The following is an 18,834-nucleotide window of genomic DNA, read 5'->3' on the forward strand; positions in this document are numbered from 1 at the left end:
GTCTGTCACTAGAGACAGACAGGTTAGACAGGGGGGTCAAAGTCCAGTCCTCAAGGGCCTCTGACCTACAACTTTTAGATGTACCTCTGCTGCACCACACCTGAAAAGAATAATTAGGTCATTAGCAAGGCTCAGGAAAACCGATCTACACAGGGAGGAGGTAATTAAGCCATTTCATTCCACTGTTTTTTACCTGTGGCACATCTAAACACTGCAGGACAGCGGCCCTTGAGGACTGGAGTTTGACACCCCTGTCATTGTGAATGACAACCTGAGACCAACAGGTTAATACAGAAATGCTATGTTACGAAAGATGCTACAAACTCATTGAAAAGGTAAGCCACAAATGTTTGTTAAAAATAAATGCTTACTGCTTTCATGGTGCTGTATCCAAGTGTTTTAATAGAAAGTTGGGTGGAAGGAAAACATGTGGCAGAGAAAAATGTTCAATAAGACAAATATAATGTAGTCTTTTTACCAATTTGATGTTGTACAATATGATGAATTATTAATTTCACTCTATTTTCAATTGTAGAGCAAAGCAAGTTAACTGATACACTTTTTGGTTGAGGATTTTCACAGCTTTCTTTGACAGATTTCTGGTCACCATTAACAACTTTGATGTGATGGGATTGCGGAGGAGATGATATCTAACGTATGCTGTGTGGAACATCTTGTATTTTATTGCAGGTTAATTTGTTTTTGCAGTAAAAGGCCAGGCTGGTTACTTTCCTCTAAGACACAAGTGTTAAACTTGAGGCCTGAAGGCCAAATCTGGCCCGCCATAGCGACTCAATCCAAGTCTGTCTGAAATCTTTCATAAAAAATCCTGTGCCAGACCTAAAAAAAAAATTGGATATGAAACAAACAAAACTGACCAGAACCCAAAACATGAAAGGCTAAAAGGATACTGTTACAAAGAATGCTTAATGCTATAGACATTCAAGAGAAAAATCTAGTTTACTCTTTATAATGTAAATTGGCAAACACATTCCAAAATAGCAGGATCATTGGTACAAAGTTGACTTTTGCTTCAGATAGAAAAAAAAAAACATGAGATTTTTAGGTACATTTGCCAACATCCAGCCAAGGGTTATTGCTTGAAGTGAATGTAGCCTTGAAGACTGAGCAGAAGTTCTCGTTCTGTAGTTCTGAATGTTCTCGAGTTTCATTCCTCAGGCAGTAAAATCTTTAAATTCCCACCAACCTTTACTTAGGCCTAGAAAAAACCTTTTGTTTCATTACATATTTACTGTCAAGGAAGTTACAAACGTGTTTGATACGAAATGACCTAATCCCCAGCTATACAACACTTTACATTAACATGTCTTCCCTGAAACCAAACAGTTGTAGGTAAAAATCTTTCAGTATTTACCAGTGGTCAGTTTAATCTGTAGGACATCTGGATTTCATGGATCTAGTTGGAGTTTGACCCTACAATCGATTCTATTCAGCTGGTTTTTTAGCTTGGTCAAGAGAGCGAATGAGACGAAGGTAGTGTTCTGGATCAAGGATGGAAAGTAGGAGCAAAGGCTCTGACCTCTTTGTGCCGCTGTGCAGATAGAAATATGGGAAAAGTTTCCCTGTGAAATGCTCCTGTAGGAAAGAATAAATATGCAACTTCTGGGTCACGTCAAAGAATGACACTCTACCTGCCTCGTAGTCTAAATACACCCCCACGCTTCTTGGCCTGGGACTGAGGTGTAGAACTTTACAAGCTGTATCACGAACTTCATAATCGAAACCAGACTTTCCCAAAAAATAGAATCCCCTGTCTTTGTTCACAGTACTTTGTGATCTATCAACCGTTTCCAGGGCTACACCGACATGCCAGTCATTTCTCAGGCCCACCTCAACCTCCCAGTAGTGCCGACCGGAGATGAAGCCATTCGTTCCAAAAACCATGGGTAGACAAAACCTTTGTGATTTGGAAGATGGTGTTGGTGATGGTGTTGCGGTTTTTGCGTACTTGAGACGTTTCCCAGAATCGGTTATTACAAGGCCAGCCCCAGCAGTGGATTCATCAAAGGTCACTGATTCTACAAAAAAGACAGACTTCATTAACAAATAATTATCATCACTTTGAACATAACGTTGAAGAGTAAATATAACAAGAAAATTATCTAACCTTTGTATTCTCTCATTTTGGTCAATTCTACAAAGTGATAAAACAAAAACGTTGTTTACAATAACTTATTTCTAATGAAAAAATAACTTAAATGTACTCAGCATATATTTTACCGATGTTTGTCAGTGTCCTTAGTGTTATTTGAAAACCATTGACAAGATTTTCCACAGCTGTCCTCATTGTGTGAACATACAGATCTGGGTAAACCTTGGTCTTGGACCAGTCCTTGGTTTTCGACATGGTGTTCAGAGTCTGCAATGTCTGAAAAGATGCATATGTCCAAACAAAGTATGCATGGCATGAGTAATTGAAAGATGCAATAAAATGGAGCTAAGGTTGAAACAAATAACTTTGTTGACACTTGTGGTGATGTTTTCTCAAGCCCAGTAAACATGTTAAGGTCTATGACCACATCTTCCACATTTTTGGAGAAAAGCCTCTTGCTGTCTTTTTTGGTTGCCCATAGTTAGTGAATGACCACCTTAAGTTATTGTGGAAGGCTTTACTCGGGGGAAAAAAAACTTCTGGTTTGGTCAAACTTACGAGCGTGTTTGATATTTGTACATAAAGAATTCACAGAATGTCAGTAAGCCCTTCTATATAGTATTTATTTTGTATTATATTGAGGATTAGACTGTGCCACGTTCTCTTATTGGATTTGGCTCTATGGGTGTTTTCTAGTAATGAAAAATTTATTTACTAAACTGGATCAATGGAATTGATTTCAACCTGTGTTCTTGTAGGGACTTTAGACGGCATTTGGTGTCGTGTATAAATAAACTGAACTGAACCAAAAGGATTGTAATCTGGAATTGAACATTTAATCTAAGACCTGCTATTCTCTTTGACCCACAAGCCTGCTTCAGCATTCCATGAAATATTCAAAAGTGATTTACCAAATCTATCAACTGTCTGTATCCAGTTATACTATAGGGTCATGGAGAAGACTGTCTATCTCCAGTGGTCATTGAGCAAGAGGCAGGGTACTCCCTGGACATTATGCCAGTCCATCGTAGGGCAACACAGAAACACACAGGACAAACGACCACACAATTAAGGAAATTTTAGAGAGATCAACTAACCTAACAGTCATGTTTGCAAATTTTGGGAGAAAATGCCTGGTGAGAGCCCTTGTATGCACAAGAACTCCAAAATGCTAACTCCAAATTGAAAACTCGCAGGTCAGATTTATATTCCAGGACCTTCATGCAGCAAGGTAACAGTGATATCAACTGCATTACTATGTAACGCTATAAAAAACATTCCTTAAGAATTGTCAGTTGTAAGATGTAGGACTTTGTTGACTGACTAACCTGTAGAAGTCTAAGGTTGTCTTCATTTTGTGAAAGTTCCTCTAATTGAGAGTGTTTCATCTCCAGAGCTGCAACCTCCTCTTCCAGCTCCTGAATCATCACCTGGACATTTTCCTTGGATTTTCTCATTTCTCTCTCAATGTTTGATAGTAGTGTGCTTTGAATCTCTTTCACTCTGCTCATCAGATTACTGAACAGCTTCTCACCGCATTCAATTATGTTGTCTCCTTTTACCTGTTATATAAAGATAAATTTATTGTTACTATAGTTATATACTATATATATTTATTTTTATTTTTTTTTTGCAGAAACTCACTTTGCTCATTTCTGAGGTTTTTTGAAATTCCTCTATCTTTTCCATTCTTTCATCAATCATGAGTTTGATTTTTGTTTGTTGGGAATCAATGGTCTCCTAAAATGAGCAATCACAAGAAAGCCGATGTGGTTAAGTCAGATATTTCCTTTTTACACACTTGGACAGCTGTGCACCATGTGACCAAGTCTCACTTTCTGCAGAGCCCCCTCCTCTTCAACAGGTACCGTCTCGTGGTCTCTATGTTCTGCTTCACAGCACAGCAGACAGACAAACGCTTGTTCCCGTCTGCAGAAAAACTCCAGGATCCTGGTGTGCTTCTCACAAACCCTCTCCTCCAGGTTCTCCAGCGGCTCCACCAGCTTGTGTCTCATCAGGGCGGGAACCCTCCGGTGAGGCTCCAGGTGTCCGTCGCAGTACGACGCCAGACACACCAGGCACGACTTGGACGCCTTAAGCCTAAAATCCGCACACACGTCGCACTTGACCTGCCACGGTGCGTTTTCGCTTTCGAGTGCCTCGATTTTCCGTCTCTTTAATTGGACCGACATTTCCGCCATGACTTCATTTGTGGAGAACTCTGGCTTCACGGGGAATCTTTTGTTACACTTTGGACACTGGTAACAGTCGCCGTCGCTCCATTGTTGGCTGAGGCAGGTCCTGCAGAAGTTATGACCGCATGGTGTGGTGACTGGTTCGGTGAAGAGGTCCAGACAGAGCAAACAGCGGAAATGTTCCTCTGGTAGTGAAGTGAGGATGCTGTGTGTTGACATCTCTGTAGCAGGAGATAAAAAAAAGAGATGTAGAATACCTCAAACTAATGACTTTTCCTGTACTAACAGGTTTTTCTAGGTTGTTTTCAAACTCAATAGTCTGGTAGACTCTGTTCGATTGATACCAACATATGTTGCATTTTCAGCTGGTGCTGTTCGCGTTCATTTTGCTCTATGTCGAACCAACCAAACCCTTTGGTATACCTGTTCAGCTCCTCTCCTGTGGTGGCGCTGCACCAAGAACCACTGAAGGAAACAACACGAAAACCTCTGATGAAGACACTGAGCGAAACTTCCTTCCTTAAGTAAAAAACAATAGAGTGGCATCAGATTTAACAGTTGTAGTATTTCTATTTTGTCTTTGGTAAAAAAAAACACATGAGCCATTTCTCCTGCTATGACTAGACTTGTGCATTTGTTATGGTTCTGTTTACCCAGAATTCCCTGCGCTATAGTCCACTTCCTGCTTTTGGAGTGGTCTCTGATCTTCGTGACATTCCTATATGCATTTGAACCACATCACAGTTTGCTTCAACCGAACCAACAGCTTGGTCTGTGGGCGGCCCAGAGTTTGGTTCTTTGGTTCCAAATCGGAGTCTAATTACCATCTACACCTCCCTGAACAAACCGGACTTTCTAGACAAACAAACTGAAGTTTAATTAAAGCAGACTAAACAGGGCTGTGTGAATGATGGAACCTAAAGCGGGGAGTGGATTAATGGCATGTGTTGATGATACACTCTCTAGAAAATTTGATAAAAAAATTAATAGAAAAAAAAACCTATATCTTGATTTAAGCTTTTCAGCCATACAACTGGTGGCTCTGAATCACTTTTATAAATAAACCAGAACAGGCCTGACTAATATTACCTCTTTTTCTGGTGTGGCTGATATGTATAGCAAGGATCTGCAGCATTTACAAACCCAAGAGACGTTTTTGCCTTCAGTCCAGATAAATAAAACGCATGTAGAGCCGGAAATGTTAAATACACATTGATGAAAAGACAACTTAAGTATCTACTATACATCATTACAAAAAAAAAAAAAAAACACACACACGCACACACACTTTTATTTCTGATTTTAAGTTTAAAAGGCACAGAAAAATGAGGATTGATTCATTTTCATGTTCTTAATAGTGTGGAAATGTGAACAAAAAAGGTTTGTTTCCAAAATTATAATGAGAAAAAAAAAATTACAAGTCTGGAAGGAAAATTTGATGAATAAACATTTCCATTTAATTTGCAAAATCATCATTAATTTCTTATAAAGCATAGTCGTTACTACCAGGGTTGTAACTGAAACCAGCAACATTTTATTGGGTTTTAAGCTGAGTGTGGGTTTTATTTAGAAGAACACATCCAAGAGAGAGATGGGTGGTTGTTTGCAGTCACTTTACCAAACGGCAAACTACAGCACCATGCCAGACACGCCCAGTGAGTCACCTTCACATGATTGTGTTGGCACATTAAAATGATTATTGCCATCTGAAATAATGCCACTGCAGATGAAATGACTGATTTAGAATAACAACTCACCTCAGCTATGTAGTTCAGCTGTAAATGTGAAAATCCAGGGGTGTCAACAGACTCTTCCACGCAGTTTGAAAGCTACAAATAAGGAGCTACAAACACTTTAGAGCTCATCTCTGCCAAGGAAGCAGATCTACCAAAAAGTGAGCCACAGAGCCAACTTCTGGTGCACAGTGGGTGTGGCCTGGTCACATCAGTTCACTGAAACGAAACTTAAGACTATTGATTTCTGAGTTCAAAAAATAGAAGAGCTATCTGGGCATTTTTGGCATATGTTTTGTTTTTAGCTGTTTTCTTTCATAATTTTGACAAACAAATCCAAGTAAATGCCACATTTCATTCTAAACATGCAAGAAATAAATAACATCCACAAGGAAAATAGTCAAATTCTTCCAGAACTGTTAAAAATAAACTGGATAAGGTCTGGAAACATGCAGAAAGATCAATTAGCCTAAAGCCTGCTTTTAGCATTAGCTTGAATAATTTAAGCTCCGTTTTTTTTTTTTTTATGTTACTGTTGGCATTCTTAACAACATTGTCTTCTGAGTTACATTGGTGTAGATATCATTCTCTTTCCTATTGTAGCCAAGAGCTGAGATCTGTTCATTTCCAGAACCAGCTTATCAGGCGGGACTGTATGAAGCAGGCCTTCATTTCCCAGCAGGCATTGGTATTAGAATGAGTAGGAGAGATACAGGTGTAGTAATGACACCTGCGTTTTATTTAGATCGGCTCCACATTTTGTACATGTACATTGTTTGACTTTTGGAAGAAGCCAGAGTACCCAAAATTCTCTTTTAAGGAGACTGGAATATTGTGTACAAAAAATAGATTAATACAGAAATGCTATGTTACGAAAGATGCTACAAACTCATTGAAAAGGTAAGCCACAAATGTTTATTGTTAAAAAAAATGCTTACTGCTTTCATGGTGCTGTATCCAAGTGTTTTAATAGAAAGTTGGGTGGAAGGAAAACGTGTGGGAGAGAAAAATGCGCAATAAGACAAATATAATGTAGTCTTTTTACCAATTTGATGTTGTACAATATGATGAATTGTTAATTTCACTCTTTTCAATTGTAGAGCAAAGCAAGTTAACTGATACACTTTTTGGTTGAGGATTTTCACAGCTTTCTTTCTTCGACAGATTTCTGGTCACCATTTAACAACTTTGATGTGATGGGATTGCGGAGGAGATGATATCTAACGTACACTGTGTGGAACATCTTGTATTTTATTGCAGGATAATTTGTTTTTGCATGAAAAGGCCAGGCTGGTTACTTTCCTCTAAGACACAAGTGTTAAACTTGAGGCCCGAAGGCCAAATCTGGCCCGCCATAGCGACTCAATCCAAGTCTGTCTGAAATCTTTCATGAAAAATCCTGTACCAGACCTAAAAAAAAAATTTGGATACGAAACAAACAAAACTGACCAGAACCCAAAACATGAAAGGCTAAAAGAATACTGTTACAAAGAATGCTTAATGCTATAGACATTCAAGAGAAAAATCTAGTTTACTCTTTATAATGTAAATTGGCAAACACATTCCAAAGTAGCAGGATCATTGGTACAAAGTTGATTTTTGCTTCAGATAAACCCCCGCCCCCCAAAATTCCCACCAACCGTTACTTAGGCCTAGAAAAACCTTTTGTTTCATTACATATTTACTGTCAAGGAAGTTACAAACGTGTTTGATACGAAATGACCTAATCCCCAGTTATACAACACTTTACATTAACATGCCTTCCCTGAAACCAAACAGTGAGAACGGTTGTAGGTAAAAATCTTTCAGTATTTACCAGTGGTCATTTTACTCTGTAGGACATCTGGATTTCATGGATCTAGTTGGAGTTTGACCTTACAATCGATTCTATTCAGCTGGTTTTTTAGCTTGGTCAAGAGAGCGAATGAGACGAAGGTAGTGTTCTGGATCAAGGATGGAAAATAGGAGCAAAGGCTCTGACCTCTTTGTGCCGCTGTACAGATAGAAATATGGGAAAAGTTTCCCTGTGAAATGCTCCTGTAGGAAAGAATAAATATGCAACTTCTGGGTCACGTCAAAGAATGACACTCTACCTGCCTCGTAGTCTAAATACACCCCCACATGCCTTGGCCTGGGACTGAGGTGGAGAACTTCACAGGCTGTATCGCGAACTTCATAATCAAAACCAGACTTTCCTAAAAAATAGAATCCCCTGTCTTTGTTCACAGTACTTTGTGATCTATCAACCGTTTCCAGGGCTACACCGATATCCCAGTCGTTTCTCAGGCCCACTTCAACCTCCCAGTAGTGCCGACCGGAGATGAAGCCATTCGTACCAAAAACCATGGGTAGACAAAACCTTTGTGATTTGGAAGACGGTGTTGGTGGCCTTGCGGTTTTTGAGTACTTGAGACGTTTCCCAGAATCCGTTATTACAAGGCCAGCCCCAGCAGTGGATTCATCAAAGGTCACTGATTCTACAAAAAAAGACGGACTTCATTATCAAATAATTATCACTTTAAACATAACATTATGCAATCTCTGTTGAAGAACAAAAAAGTTTTTTATAGCCCACTTTGTCAGAAACTTTATCATCTGTTGCAAAAACTACCTGTAAGACTGCTAACCCAATTTTAAAAAAGTAACAATCTATAAGTCAAGCTTCTAATATTAATATTTAACAAATGGTAATAAGTCTTGCCTCACTCTTGCCTCTTATTACTGACATAATTCATTCTTCTCTCACCTTTGGTTTTGTTCCTGCACTGTCCAAAATGGCAATGCTTAAGCAACCTGGCTTAGTCCCCACTGACCTTACTATGCTTCTAACCATGCTCATCTTCTTTGACCTAACTCCAGCTTTTGACACAGTATCTCACCAGATTCTCTTTATTCTTATTCTTATTCTTATTCTTATTATAAAATGATTTCATTGATCGGTGTAAACAGCACTGCTCTGTCCTGGTTCTTATCCTACCTTGGACTTGGACCTTGTTCACAAATACTGTCCTCCAGTCTTTCCAGTCCAACCATCCCAAATCAGGTTGGGACTGACTGGGGACCTTTACACTTTAGGCAGTATTTTCAGAAAATATAGTGTCAATTTACGCTGCTATACAGATGGCACCCAATTCTACCTCCCCTCCATATGTACTTCCCTTCTTCTCTTCTTGACTGGTTACCAGATATTAATAGTGGGTTCTCTCATAATCTCCTCAAACTTAATCCAAATACAACTGAAATGCTTCTTATTGGCACAAAGTCCACAACCTGCACATCTGGCATATTTTCTTTATCCATTGACAACTTCGCTGTCCTCCCTTCTTCATAAGTCAAGTCTGGCATTGTTGACAGTCGTAAAGATTACGGTTATCAAGTAGAATCATACAGTTCAACAACTGATGGTGGAAAAAAACTGAAATTGTTTGACCAAGGTCTACAACACAAGAGGGTTGAGTCATGCAGAGAGCTTTATGTTCAAACACTGGAAGGGAAATTGGTTGAAATTGTGTGATAGAGGCTACATTAACGAGGACTGTACTAGATTTAGGGATTTTAAATTTTCACAAATTTTATAAAATGATTTAGAATGTAGTTGATAAAAGTCATGGTAATTAAAAATATTACCTTACATAATATTTTAGGGCCACTATCATCTGTGAATATCTGCAGTGACAGATAAGTTGCATCTTCCAACAGCTTTTTTTGAAAAAATTGTAGGCTTCTATAGATTCAGACTGGCACCCCTAAGCACAGCAACAATACCAGAACTGAAAGAATGCCAAAAATTATTTTCATGTTTGTAATCTAATGTGCCCAGAGATGGGGGGGAAAAAACAGCAACTCTGTCACACCCAGTGAGTCATACCCACATGAATCCAGTAACAAATTATAGTGCTTTGTAACACAGTCGGTAATTACGTTAAAGCAACTGAAATTCATCAATTGATCGAGTAGTAACTCACCCGAGTATCGCTTTTGCAATAAATTCCACAAGTTTTAACAGTATCTTATGTGCAGTTTGTAAGGTTCAATGATAGAATACCTTCAGGTTTCACCTCTTCCAAGGAAATGGATCCGCAAGAAACGGAGAAGCAGATCCAGCTTCTGGCACTTAGTGGGTGTGGCCAGGTCGTCATTTCTCCAAAACAAAACTTAAAGCTGCCTTTTTTTTCTTAAGTCCTGAGATACAAATAAAATAATCTGATAATATTCTGGAGAGCATTTATTGTTTTACACCTATCCTACAGATTTTAAAGTTACGACCAAACAAGTCAAGATGGAACTTTACTTTTAATGGCACACATGCAATAACTGAATCGAATTCAAATGGAAAAACGGTAAAATTCACAAAATATAATCTCCAGACACCTGTTAGCTTAGCACAAGGCCTGGGATCATGTAAAAAATAAAATTCTATCATTGCATCATCTGGATCGTACATCTTATTTCCCGTTCATTTGACACCAAATATAAGGTTTGACTCAAGCTTTTCCATGGTTTGTGCCAGACATTAGTAACATCATTGCATCACCTCAGAACACGTAAGTTTCACTTCACAAACTCCAGTATGTAGAATTTATTTAGCTGATTTGAGCTGTTTTTTTTTCTTGTTTTTTTTCCAAATGTTTCTATGGAACTCCATACTGATTGGGAATTAATCTCCTTCCTGCTAAAACAAATGTTTTGACCAGAAAATTGAAAGTGTTAAACCCCAGATCCAGTTCATCAAGCTGTGTCATGTAGTAACATGCCTGAATTTCACAGCAAACCTTTTGACTTGAATGAGTAGGACACCAACAGGTTTTTTCTACACCTGTTTACACCAACAGGTGTAGAAAAAACCCGCTGCCTTCCACTTAAAGGCGAAGGGGGAGTTTGGTTTTGCACTAGTTAGAAATAATGAGTTTCAGTCCAAAATTACATGATCATATCATTGATGCAGACCTGTTGGCTGTACATCCATAATACGAATCCCTAATGAATTGGGCCATTAGGGATCAGTAACTCCTCATCCTGTTCACTAAATGATTTGAGTTTTATGACATGAGCCATTATCCTGTTACCCTTCAAAAATGTTCACCTGGTACTAATGGAACCAGAGTGTGCTGAGAAGACGGCTACCACACCATTAACTCCACCATCAGCAGTTTGAACTTTTTATAAAATGAATCTGTGCTTTCATGTTAACTACTACCACTTGAAAATTGCAGCTTAAAATTTAGTCAATGGGCAAGTCAGTGTTCTTTTCTATTCCTTTCCCATTGTGGTTAGCCTGTGTGAACTACATCCTCAGCTGTTTGTTCCTAGCTTACAGGAGCATCGTCAAGTGTAGTTTTCTGCTGCTGGGGCTTATCTGCCTTTAGGTTAATCAAAGACGGCCTTAGTTGTAGCAAGTGCTTATTTAGGCTATCGCTTTTCTATTAGGAGCTGAAATCAAACCTCTGTCTTCAGACCATTGTTTGCAAACACTTTATTTAAGTAGTTTTAGTAACAGTCCTAGTATGTCAGTAGTTTCTGAAACACTCCTACCAACCTGTCTGGCAACAACAACTGCGCCAAAGTTTGAAAGTTTGATTTGAGTCCATTTTCTCCTATGTAGATTCCCAAAATCCGTGTGATTGGTTGGTTTGACATGTTCTGTTAAACAACTGATCATGTGTATCTAAAAAAGTGGCTGGTAGATATATTTTTCAAAATTGTATTTTCCTTAAGCAGTTTCTGAAAACAACGTAAAAACATAAAGTTGTGGCAAATGTGTGTGTGTTCTTCAACCTTTGTACACAAATATTTTGCACAGCACGATAAACTCTTGCAGACAAACAAGCTTTTGATTAATTGACAAGCCTTTTAGAAAGTAACTTTTGCATCATTTCCTTTGAGTGATACAACTTGAGCCTGTGCGTACAAGCGACTCGTACCGCACCATTCCTGGGCTCCCTTCAGTTTTAAGTCCATAGAACAATGTTATGTCATAGTTAGGTTGGATCTAGTCACGTCACACAACACAGTGGGATGATTGGGAGAAAGAAAAATGTCACCTCTCGCCATAAACACGAGACATACCAGTGTGTCACGTTTGTCGTAACACATTACACAATACACCCCAATTGACCGTTTATGTCCAACCCTTTGTATTACACCCAGCATTTATACATGAAACTGCAGTTTTAATAAAATTAGGTGTGCGTCAGAAATCCAGTCTATACCAGGATTTTCATTTACATAATGAAGTCTGTCCTGAGTTTTACTAGATGAGGCTTTTCTCCTGCACCGGACAGATGTCCATTGTGTCGGAGGCTTTGTCGCAGCAGTACAGGTAAAAAAACGGCAGGATCCTCTCTGTGAAGGCATCCTCAAAAGTGTAAATATGGATCCGTGTTCTCACATCGTAAAAAGAGATTTGTCCTTCCTCATAGTCCACGTACACACCTACTCTCTTTGGCTTCTGGTCGAGTGAAAGCAGCAGTGGTGGTGACGTTGAAACCCGATAGCCCTGGCCTTTCTTCATGGCCAGAGCCCAATAACCCTGGGCTGTGCTCACCGAGATCCTACCTTTTCTTTTGACCGAAGACTTGGCCACACCTAGGTACCAGTCATCCTTGTCTCCCACCTGAACCTCCCAGTAGTGTCTGCCTGAAGTGAAGCCATCTCTGCCGAGTACGATGACCACGGTGTCAAAGCGGTCAGGGTGGTCTGGGAGTTCCTGCCAGGCCCCCAGGTGCCTCACCTGGTGCCTGTCCTGAGAGAGCTGGAGCCATGGATTGGCTGTGTCTGGGTCTAGTGTGATGTCCACTGCAGGCACAAAACATAAGACTCAACTACAGAACAGAGTACATTTCTGCCAAAGCACTAAAATTTTGAGATTAATCACAGAAATGTTGTAGAAAAAACTCAGAAATCTCTGACTTTCAAAAGTCCAAATTTTCAACCATTGTAAAATTTAAAATTTTCAATTTAAGCTCAGAAATTTCCAGGTTTATTTACTATAATATTTTGGGGATTTTTTGGCAGAAATTTACTTTCTATCTACAATGACCCTAATATGCCGTAGTTCCAGATGCAAAACAACAAATATTAAACAATAGAAAAAAGAGTTACTAATTACCTGAATATTTCAGAATTTTCTTAATCTCTGTAAGAGTCAAAAAAAATTTTTTTGTTAGCTAAACACAGGCTTGATTTTAGTTTTCTTCTAAACTCGTTTAAAGGAGAATGTAAGACTTCCTACCATTTGCGGACAGCTTGTCAATCATTTCACTTAATGTCGTCTCCAGTTTAGACACAGATCTCCTGATCATCCCAACACATGTGTCTGTGGGAATACTGGTTTCAGACCAGTCTTTAACAGATGGGGTCGCACTTAAGGCTGGAAAACTCTGCAGAAAAATTACATCATATATAAGCATTAGCATTTCCAATATGAATTGATGTACATTTAAGATATTTAAAAAAAATTTTCATTGTGTTTTTCACTTCATTTTGACAAAGTCTTTAAGTAATTTTAAATAATCAAGGCACACAAAGAACAAAGCGCAGCGTTATGGACCACCATCATTTTTCAAAACTGTGTGATTGTCAAAAGTTCTGCAATTTGTTTTCCGTACCTTTGTTTCAGTTCTTACCTGAGATCTTAAAGGCAATCTTGAAACTTCTGTCTATTTACAGTTATCAGACTTAATTTATTAGAACAGATGAGTGTCATCAGCAAAGTGTTGAAAGTACATATATTTCCTCCTAGCCCAAAAGGAAGATTGTATTGATTAAATAGAATTGCGCCAAATTCTGAGCCCTGAGGAACTCCATAACCCCCCCTAGTAATGCATGGGAGTGCATTATATGCTACTACAGACAAGAATCAGTCACAAAGACATTAATTAACCAACCTTCTGGTTTATAAATGATCATAAACAGTCTGGTTTGGTACCCTGCTCTGGTGCGGTGAAAATGATGTATGATCCCTCATATGGCATAAAAACAAACATTGTGAGAGACAATAGCCATATAATTTACTTGGTCAATGATGATTTGGTTTGTTCTGAATCTGAACTAAGACTTATCAAATTTTTACACTCCCAGGTGGTTTAGAGTGGTTTTCTAACAGTTTTCTAAAGGAAAATGTTTGATTATGGCTAAAACAAACCCCAGAATGTTGTATTGTTTCCCACCAAATTGGAATTAATTAGAGGAATTGTGGATTTTGCTGTAATGGGTAGGACATACACAGCAAAACATCTGATTAACTAACTTGCCTTGCAGCCTACTTATTCTGACAGCTCACGTGCTCACCTTTCCTGTTCATTCAGATTCCCGGTCAACATGTCATAAGAGCTTATCTGATCTGTTGTGGCCGTGATATGATAAGACTAGAGAGGAGAGCATATCTGACACACACCACCGTGGGTTACATCACAGATTCTATTGCGGCTTGATTTGTTTTGAGCGTAAAAGGCCAGGCAGGTTGTTTACCTCTTTTGCTGTAATGGACGTGACAGCATTGACCTTTACAGGACAATCACAATAACAACAGAAGGAATGACAAACAACAAAATTGCATTTCAGTAAACTGTTCCTTGCCTTCAAGAAGTGAATATGGTCAGTCCTGTTCACATTTTCCAAATCCGTGTGTCGCGTCTTGAGCTCCGAGATTTCCTGCTCCAGCTCGGCAATGAGGCCCTCGGCCCGCCTCTCCGTCTGCCTCTGCTTCTCCTCGATGACCAGAACCAGCTCGGCCTGAGCCTTCTGGATGGAGCGCACCAGTTCAGAGAAGACCTGCATGCTCTCCTCAATCTCTCTCTGAGCGCTGACCTAAAGGTGCAAATCAAACACAAACAATGAAAGAGTGTTGTGTGCATATTTGTAAAAACACACTATGAACTATAAAATCATTGAAACAGTATAGATTTGGAAAACACTAAATACACAGTATGATGATTATGATGATAATAGGCAGTATGATGGCTATTGCATCATACTGTCAGACACCTCTTTAGCTTTGATTGAAGCTAACAAGAGTTCAGTTGAATGTCTTTTGCTGTGACTCGCCTTGTTGAGCTCCACAGAGTGCTTGATCTCCTCCACCTTCTTCACTCTGTCTTGGATCATCTGCTGGACGTCTATCTCTGTCTTTTTCAGCAGTGCCTGCATGACACAAGTTCCCACAAACGTAGATGGCAGATGTAGAATTAATGCTATTTCTAATACTTTACCTGTTTAAGTCCAGTCCTTGAGATGTACCACCCTACCACCATTAGGTGCACCTTTTTCTCTAACAAACCTGTATCAAGTCAATGACTCATTATCAAATTTGAGTGAATGCTGTTGAGGCAATTTAGCTGTTTGATTGAGGTGTGTTGGAGCAGGGATGTATCTGAAAGTTGCAGGATGGTAGCTCTCAAGGTCTGGATTTCATGTCTCCCATGTAACCTACTTAATAGTTTGGTAGTGGCCCTATAATCTTTCTCAGATTGATAGACGGCAACATTTATATCTGTATTGTTACCAATAGTTCTCCAACTTGGGTCCCCTTAGCACACAGGAGAATTTTGATACAATAAAGTATAAATGATCATAAACAGTCTGGTTTGGTACCCTGCTGTAGAGCAGTGGGCACCTAAAACAAAGGGCTAAAAGGATCTTAGAAGTTAGGTTTTAGAAAAAAAGACACTACTCCAGAACTAGGGTCAGAGTGAAAGACCGGTTAACATTTTGATGTGTAATGACGACACTTGGCGAAATGTAATGTTTACTAGTTTTCCCAACTGACTGTGTGTAAACTTGATTGATGTATTGTAACCTTGCAGGAAGACGATGGTAGGTTTTAACCCCAGCCTACAGGGTCTTTAGGCTTCTTCTCCCCATGCATGAGTAGGTTCTTCCAGCTTCCTACCACAGTCTAAAAACATAATCGTTAGCAATGAGTGTATGTGCGTGTGTGTTTGCATAGTTGTTGCCTGTGTGTCTTTGTGTAGGCTTGTGATAGACTGATAAGCAGGTACAGACTATAGACACATAGACATATTTTTGGGTGTCAGTCGCCATTTCTCACCTTCTTCTCAGTCCATTCTCTCTCCACTGGGACGGTGTAATGTGCCCTGTGGTCTGTCTCAGTGCAGAGGACACACACACAGGTCTGGTCTTTCTTGCAGAAGAGCTCTAGCAGCCGCTCGTGCTTGGGACACATCCTGTCCTCCATGTTGGCCACCGGTTCCATCAGCTTGTGCTTGGTGAACCTGGTAGAGTGAGACTTGAGGTGCTCGTCGCAGTAAGAGGTCAGGCACACGAGGCAGGATTTGACGGCTTTGGGGCGGCCCTCCCCCAAACAAACATCGCACAGGACTTCCTCCCACAGTAGAGGAGGGGTCAGGGATATTGGGGAAGTTTGAGGAAGTGCAGGGGAAGTTGGTTCAGGTGAAGGTGATGTTTCTCGTGGTAGAGCTTGAGCTGAGTCTCGAGGTGACGGCGGAGGAGAGGTTTTGGATGGCAAAACTGGAGGGATTAATGGCGGTAGCTCCTCGCCTTGACTCTCCTTCACTTCCTGCTTCTTTTTCTTCTCTTCTTGCTTTTGTTTCAGTTCCTCCATAAGGTTCTGCATCTGACCTTTCTCCAGAAGCCTCTCCTCGTCCTCCTTCACCTTCTTCTCCATTGTCCACTTCTTGGTTTTACCTGTGCTGTCTTCCCCACTTCCCTTCACGTCAGTGGTCTTGACTCTTATCTGCTTGAACTGCTCTGCAATCTCCCTCAGCACCGTGTTCACGCTGATATCGGGCCTTTTGTGGAAGGACTTCTTGCACATAGGACACTGATACAGAGGGCTGGTTTTCCAGTATCCCAGGATGCAGGTCTGGCAGAAGTTGTGCCCACAGGGGATGGACACGGGGTTGGTGAAGACGTCCAGACAGATGGAGCAGTGGACCTGCTCTTCAGACAGGTTCCCAGTGGCGGCCATTCCTGCACGGCGGAGAGGCAGGGTCATTTTCAGCGAAAGCAACCAGCCTTTGAATGGGGCACCAGACCTGCTGTGATATTGAGGTTTCTAGAGTTAGATGGCTTTTAATTTCTTCAGGGTCATATTCATGCACAGTAATGGAACAAAGTGGCAAGGGATCAAGTTCTTAAAACAGACTTAAGAATGGTGATTATGTAGTTTTATTGATTTCCTCTTAATTTGAGTTTGTTTTATTTTTATTTAGAATTGTTTTTTACATGATTTTGATGATCGCACCTCCAAATATTTCAGTGCAACCAAATAAAATGAAAAAAGTACATAAAACTACACAGGCAAGACATGAAAAATGGAGTTATGTTAGCTAAAATATATAACTGCATCACTAAACTGATATGGTATTTTTTTGACCATTTAATTTGTAAATGTAGACTTCCTATTTGCAAGATATTGGGTTTGATACCGTATGGACTGGTTGACTCAAGAAATATCAAACCAAATTAATTATTGCAGTCACATAACCCCATTTTTTATCATGATTATTATAATAAACTTTTTTTAAATTATCAACTACCAAAGCAGCCAAAATATATTTACGAAACGACACAAGGTCGGTATGAAATGTTCCGTGCAAGACGGCTCACACCTGAAAAAGTCAAAAAGATAAAAAAGACTGCAAGAGTAATGAACAAAAAGCTCCAATGTGAACAAGGTAAATATTATAGTTTTTGAAGTAAATCTCTAACTGTGAAAACGACCAAACATGTTAAAACACAAAAGTGTGTTTGGAAATTGCTAAAACAATTTTGACTCCAGAAGAAGCTTAAAAACACCGTTTCCGTTGTTTAAATTTTGGTAAACCAATAAATGTTCATGCAGTTAGCCTTTTCTCCACCGATAACTTTCATAGTCATTTTGAAGGATATAAGAACATTGATAAAATTGAGAATTGCTTGTATTTAGCATCAATCAGAATATAAAACACCATTCTTCTCAGTTGGACAATAGTTTCTGTAACATTGTATATCTTATGTTCCTTAAATGTAATGATTTAATATCTATCTATGTAGACTAAAAGCTACTGTGCTCTAAAATGACTAAAGTTTTCTTTGCAGTGATAGTTTTTTGATTTTTTTCCCTTATTTCCGGTTTTATTGAATTTGAACTGTAACGCATAACCCTTTGAGGTCTGGTAAACTGTCCTACTTATGCCAGACAGTCCTGAGTAAGTGTGTTTGCCATTCAGACTATAATGGCTCCTGGCTAAAGGCCTCGACATTCATGACAGGACAGACATTTTTCCAAAAATATTCTCTCAGCATATGAACTTGCTTGCATGGCCTATATTCTACATCTGTGTTAATTTTGTAAATACCCACCGTTTCCCTGCGGTCAGATCACTTTCATGGATTTTATGAGTCAGCAGTAAAACCGATTAAAAGACGAACCGAAAGTAAGTTTGTCATGTTACAGCTTTTCAGACGCCACTCACTAGTTTGCTAAAATAACTTAATCCAGCAACATCCCTCTGAAAAATAGGCACTAAATATGTTTAATTTAAAAAAATCAGAAAACTAAACACTGAATCTGTAACACAGACACTTACCAAGGAGCAGCTGCCTTAAGACTCCGCTGTGCCCTGATATCTGAGACCAGCTTTGACCACTGCCACCTCCAGCTCCCCCAGCACTGACCCACGACACAGACCCGAAAATAACCCCCCCTCCCATCGCTTTCTTTCACCCTAGATACAAATTTAAGCCTCCTGGCAATGCCCTGGCCTCGGGAGGAACTAGCTGTCCTGTATACAATTCTAACCTGACTCAGACACGTAATGTTGATTTAAAA

At 39.5% G+C, this 18,834-nt stretch overlaps 3 protein-coding genes across 4 annotated transcripts in view; all 3 read right to left on the reverse strand.

Moving 5' to 3' along the window:
- Positions 1 to 5,508, reverse strand: part of LOC103153178 (E3 ubiquitin-protein ligase TRIM39-like) — an 11,244-nt gene extending 5,736 nt beyond the window's left edge. The window contains exons 1-6 of the mRNA XM_007573994.2: positions 3,949 to 5,508; positions 3,758 to 3,853; positions 3,442 to 3,675; positions 2,242 to 2,389; positions 2,129 to 2,155; positions 1,450 to 2,039 (exon numbers count right to left, since the gene is read on the reverse strand). Coding sequence (XP_007574056.2) covers positions 1,450 to 2,039; positions 2,129 to 2,155; positions 2,242 to 2,389; positions 3,442 to 3,675; positions 3,758 to 3,853; positions 3,949 to 4,527 — 1,674 coding nt within the window. The 5' untranslated portion in view covers positions 4,528 to 5,508. The remainder of the gene's footprint in view (positions 1 to 1,449; positions 2,040 to 2,128; positions 2,156 to 2,241; positions 2,390 to 3,441; positions 3,676 to 3,757; positions 3,854 to 3,948) is intronic.
- A 1,702-nt stretch (positions 5,509 to 7,210) lies between these two features.
- Positions 7,211 to 9,074, reverse strand: LOC107833191 (E3 ubiquitin-protein ligase TRIM39-like). The gene is made up of 2 exons (XM_016661739.1): positions 9,019 to 9,074; positions 7,211 to 8,535 (listed from the first exon to the last, which is right to left on the reverse strand). The coding sequence occupies exons 1-2, from the start codon at positions 9,072 to 9,074 to the stop codon at positions 7,929 to 7,931; spliced, it is 663 nt and encodes a 220-aa protein (XP_016517225.1). The 3' UTR covers positions 7,211 to 7,928.
- Positions 9,075 to 11,748: 2,674 nt separating this feature from the next.
- Positions 11,749 to 18,731, reverse strand: LOC103153158 (E3 ubiquitin-protein ligase TRIM39). 2 transcript variants are annotated; one of them, XM_016661753.1, is made up of 7 exons: positions 18,593 to 18,731; positions 16,090 to 16,991; positions 15,087 to 15,182; positions 14,619 to 14,849; positions 13,273 to 13,420; positions 13,150 to 13,176; positions 11,749 to 12,836 (listed from the first exon to the last, which is right to left on the reverse strand). In XM_016661753.1, the coding sequence occupies exons 1-7, from the start codon at positions 18,714 to 18,716 to the stop codon at positions 12,292 to 12,294; spliced, it is 2,073 nt and encodes a 690-aa protein (XP_016517239.1). In that variant the 5' UTR covers positions 18,717 to 18,731; the 3' UTR covers positions 11,749 to 12,291. The 2 variants fall into 2 exon arrangements, with proteins under 2 accessions (XP_016517239.1, XP_007574035.1); XM_007573973.2 differs by having other exon boundaries at positions 11,750 to 12,836; positions 16,090 to 17,059; positions 18,593 to 18,665.
- Positions 18,732 to 18,834: the final 103 nt, after the last annotated feature.

Source organism: Poecilia formosa, unplaced genomic scaffold, assembly GCF_000485575.1.
Source record: "Poecilia formosa unplaced genomic scaffold, Poecilia_formosa-5.1.2 Scaffold341, whole genome shotgun sequence".
In the NCBI taxonomy this organism is placed as follows: domain Eukaryota; kingdom Metazoa; phylum Chordata; class Actinopteri; order Cyprinodontiformes; family Poeciliidae; genus Poecilia; species Poecilia formosa.

What these genes read in the sequence shown, in the direction of transcription:
- LOC107833191 (XM_016661739.1), bottom strand. Translation starts at nt 9,074, where the DNA reads ATGGTTGGACTGGAAAGACTGGAGGACAGTATTTGTGAACAAGGTCCA. An exon ending in GAACAAGGTCCAAGTCCAAG is followed by an intron (nt 8,536 to 9,018) that starts GTAGGATAAGAA and finishes TTGATAATGAAG; the next exon opens with TCCGTCTTTTTTTGTAGAAT.
- LOC103153158 (XM_016661753.1), bottom strand. Translation starts at nt 18,716, where the DNA reads ATGGGAGGGGGGGTTATTTTCGGGTCTGTGTCGTGGGTCAGTGCTGGG. An exon ending in ACTCTGTGGAGCTCAACAAG is followed by an intron (nt 14,850 to 15,086) that starts GCGAGTCACAGC and finishes TTGCACCTTTAG; the next exon opens with GTCAGCGCTCAGAGAGAGAT. An exon ending in ACCATATTCACTTCTTGAAG is followed by an intron (nt 13,421 to 14,618) that starts GCAAGGAACAGT and finishes ATTTTTCTGCAG; the next exon opens with AGTTTTCCAGCCTTAAGTGC.